Source organism: Carlito syrichta, unplaced genomic scaffold, assembly GCF_000164805.1.
Source record: "Carlito syrichta isolate Samal-C Ts95f unplaced genomic scaffold, Tarsius_syrichta-2.0.1 Scaffold256849, whole genome shotgun sequence".
NCBI classification, from domain to species: Eukaryota; Metazoa; Chordata; class Mammalia; order Primates; family Tarsiidae; genus Carlito; species Carlito syrichta.
Genome location: NW_007200945.1, coordinates 1 through 3720, shown reverse-complemented (window position 1 = coordinate 3720; position 3720 = coordinate 1). Strand labels below are relative to the sequence as shown.

At 56.8% G+C, this 3720-nt stretch overlaps 1 protein-coding gene across 1 annotated transcript in view; it reads left to right on the top strand.

Annotated features, from left to right (window-relative positions):
• The window catches only part of LOC110595093 (paralemmin-1-like), a gene marked incomplete at both ends in the record, with an annotated part of 5733 nt that extends 2019 nt beyond the window's left edge, over positions 1 to 3714 (top strand). The window contains one exon of the mRNA XM_021709575.1: positions 3608 to 3714. Coding sequence (XP_021565250.1) covers positions 3608 to 3714 — 107 coding nt within the window. The remainder of the gene's footprint in view (positions 1 to 3607) is intronic.
• Between the last annotated feature and the right edge of the window lie 6 nt (positions 3715 to 3720).

Below are 3720 nucleotides of genomic sequence, written 5' to 3'. Positions count from 1 at the left end.
AAAAAATCAGCCGGGCATGGTGGCGCGCGCCTGTAATTCCGGCTACTCCGAAGGCTGAGGTGGAAGGATCGCCGGAGCCCAGCAGGTTAAGGCTGCAGTGGTCAGGAGTGGCCACTGCACTCCAGTCTGGGCGACAGAGTGAGACTCCAACTCAAAAAAAAAGAAAAGAAATAGGGACACACGTTGTGTGTCCTCTGGTGTCTGGGCCTCATGGACCACGATGTCCTCAAGGACCCTCTGCGCTGTGGCCCTTGTCCAAGCCCCGTTCCTGTTCACAGCTGGTTTGTGTCCACATGTGGACAGGCCATGCAGTTTTGACCATTCGTCTGTGGACGGACATTTGGGTGGTTTCTGCCCTTTGGCTTTGCTGTGCTATACAGGTGTTTGTGTGGGTGTATGTTTTCACAACTCTTGGGTGTGTGCCTTGAAGCGGAGTTGTGGATCCAATGATGGCTCTGCGTGTGCGTGTCTGAGGCACAATTGAGTGTCTTCTGGGGCAGCTGCCCTGCCCTGCCCTCCCCAAGCCCTGGCATCCCCATGCCCACGCCAACAACATAGGCTGTTGTCCATTATCATTTTTGCCGCCCTGGTAGGTTGAAGTCTGTCCCACCGTGGTTTTGGATCACAGTGTTCTCAGAGGTGGCTTGGGCCTCTGGAGTGTCCCGACTGCGATGAGAGGGTCCCGTCACAGCTGGGTTCCAGGTGGTTTTGGGGTGCAGCCCTGCTTGGCTCCCAGCTCTGGCAGGCTGTGTGGCCCGGTGGGTCCTGGTGCCTTGGCTTCTGACAGAGATCCCAGGCCGAGGCCTCTCACCCACTCCACCTGGCCTCCCTGGGCCCCCGGGGACCCAGACCTGCTGGGTTGGACTTTGGCTGCTTAGCAACAGTCAGGGGATCCGTTTCCATGGCAGCCCGGGGCTCAGATTCCTGCCTTGGGACAGTGGCTGGTGGGAACCAGTGGAGTCTGTGTGCCAGACAAACCCTGCCCTCTGGCCGCCAGCCCCGAGTCACAGGGAGGCCCTGGAGCCTGGGAGGGAGAGACTGGCAGTGGAGAGCCCGTCCCTTCTGGCCAGTGGCCAGGGACAGGAGCCTCGACCCTTGGTCGTGAGGAGGCACGTCCTGGGTGCCACCCGCCTGTCCCTGCCTCCGCCCATCGTGGCCCTGGCAGCTGAGCTTCCAGAAGGAGCTCGCAGGGTTGGGATCTGGGGCCGGCGTCAGGGCCCAGCCGAAAAGCCCTTCTGGGGTGCTGGTCCCAGAGAGGGTGCAGCACAGCTCCAGAAAGGACAGGCCAAAGAGACTGGGACAAGGAGCACTGGAGAGACTGGGGGACACATGTGTAGCGAGATTGACTGTCCAGAAAGAACTCTACCTATGGTCTCTGCAAATAAGGGTGGAGTATTTCAGAAAGTGACCATGTCCTGGGTTGTGAGGATGGTTATAAAGTTGATATCTTTGGCCTTGTGCGGTGGCTCACGCCTGTCACCCCAGACCAAGGCTGGAGGCTTGAGCCCAGGAGTTCAAGACTAGCCTGGGCAACATAGTACAACCTCATCTCTGTGAAAAATAAACATAATTCGCCAGTTATGCTGAGGCGAGAGGATTGCCCAAGCCTAGGAGGTCAAGGCTGCAGCGAGCCATAATCATGACACTGCACTCCAGCCTGGGCAACAGAGATCCTGACTCAAAAATAAACGAATAGAGTTGATCACCTTTTTTTTTTTTTTTTTTTTTGAGTCTCACTCCATCGCCCAGGCTGGAGTGCAGTGGCACGTTCATGGCCACCCCAACGTTGACTGACCTACTGGGCTCCAGCGATCCTTCCGCCTCAGTCTTCCAAGTAGCTAGAACTACAGGCATGTGCTACCATGCCCCGATGATTTTTTTTTAATTGTAGAGATGAGGTCTCGCCAAGGTGCCCAGGCTGTTCTCGAACCCGAGAGCTCAGGCAATCCACTCACCTCAGCCTCCCCAAATGCTGGGATGACAGGCTTGAGCCACCGCACCCAGCTAGAGTTGATATCTTTTTTTTTTTTGAGTGGGAGTCTCACTCTGTGGCCCAGGCTGGAGTGCAGTGGCCGCTCCTGGCCACCACGGCCTCAACCTGCTGGGCTCAGGGGATCCTTCTGCCTCAGCCTTCCAAGTAGCCAGAACTACAGGCGCACGCTACCATGTCTAGCTAATTTTCGATTTATTGTAGAGACGAGGTCTCGCCAAGTTGCCCAGGTGGGTCTCGAACCCGCAGGCTCAGGCCTCCCACTCGCCTCGGCCTCCCAAAGTGCTGGGATGACAGGCTGGGCCACCGAGCCTGGCCTAGGGTTGACGTCTTATGCTCTGAGTCCTTGGCCATAGTTCCCTAACCCCTGACATCTAAAAACACCTTTCTAAATAAATCTTGGCTTAAAGTGGCAATCAATCAAGATGAGGTCAATCAATAAACCATTTGTCCTTGCCAGAGAACAGCATAACGTGACCCGAGAGGTGCAACCAAAGCACAGCTTAGGGAAGTGTGAAGCCTTTAGGGCACCCACTAGAAAGCAAGGAAGACTGAGTGAAATGAGTGGAGCTTTAGTTCAAGATCGACCAAAGAAAGCCAAAGACGGAAAAAATCAGAATCCCTGCTGCTTCTAACCTCTGATTCCCCAGGGAGTGTGGTCCTCCCTGCTATAAGAGAAACAGGTCTAACATTAGCTGGGCACGGTGGCGTGTGCCTGTAGTTCCAGCTACTTGAGAGGCTGAGGTGGAAGGGTTGCCGGAGCCCAGCAGGTTGCGGCTGCGGTGGCTGTGAGCTTGCTACTGCACTCCAGCCTGGGCGACACAGTGCGACTCTGACTCAAAGAGAGAAGAGAAAACAGTCGCCTGCTTTGCAAGATAACTCAGTGGGAGCCAGCTGGCTGGAGAAGGCAGAAATACAGTTGACCCTTGAAAGACACAGGGGTTAGGCTCATGCCTGTAATCCCAGCACTTTGGGAGGCCGAGGTGAGCAGATCGCTGGAGCCCGCGGGTTCGAGACCAGTCCGGGCAACTGGGTGAGACCTCATCTCTACAATAAATAAACTAGCTGGGCATGGTGGCACGTGCCTGTAGTTCCGGCTCCTTGGAAGGCTGAGGCGGAAGGATTGCTGGAGCCCAGTAGGTCAAGACTAGGGGTGGCCATGAGTGTGCCACCGCGCTCCAGCCTGGGTGACAGAGTGAGACTCAAAAAAAAAACCAGAGAAAGAAAATATATTAAGTGGAAGCGGACCATCGTGAAGGTCTTCATCCTTACTGTCTTCACACTGAGAAGGAAAAGAAGGGATCGGCCTTGCCGTCTCTGGGGTGGCAGAGGTGGACAACTCGTGTGTGAGCCATCTGCACAGTTCAAACCCGGCCGCTCCAAGGTCAGCGGTGCATCAAAGTGTGGGAGGGTTCCCAACCCATTTATGTCTGGGCTTTTCGGATCCCAAGAAGTGTTTTGGCAGCTATGCATGTTCCTCTGGGTGCGGCTTTGGCTGCACCCACCGGCCGGAGGGAGCTCTGACGCCGCTCAGTTCTGAACGTGCCACCCGGTTCGCGACCCCCTCCTTGGCCCGCCCTCCCGCCGCAGCCGCTCACTCCGCGTCTCTCCTCGCAGTGGTCCACGCGGTGGACGGCGCCGCCGCGAACGGGATCCACCCGCTGAGCTCCTCGGAGGTGGACGAACTCCTCCACAAAGCGGACGAGGCCACGCGGCGCGACGCGGCGGCG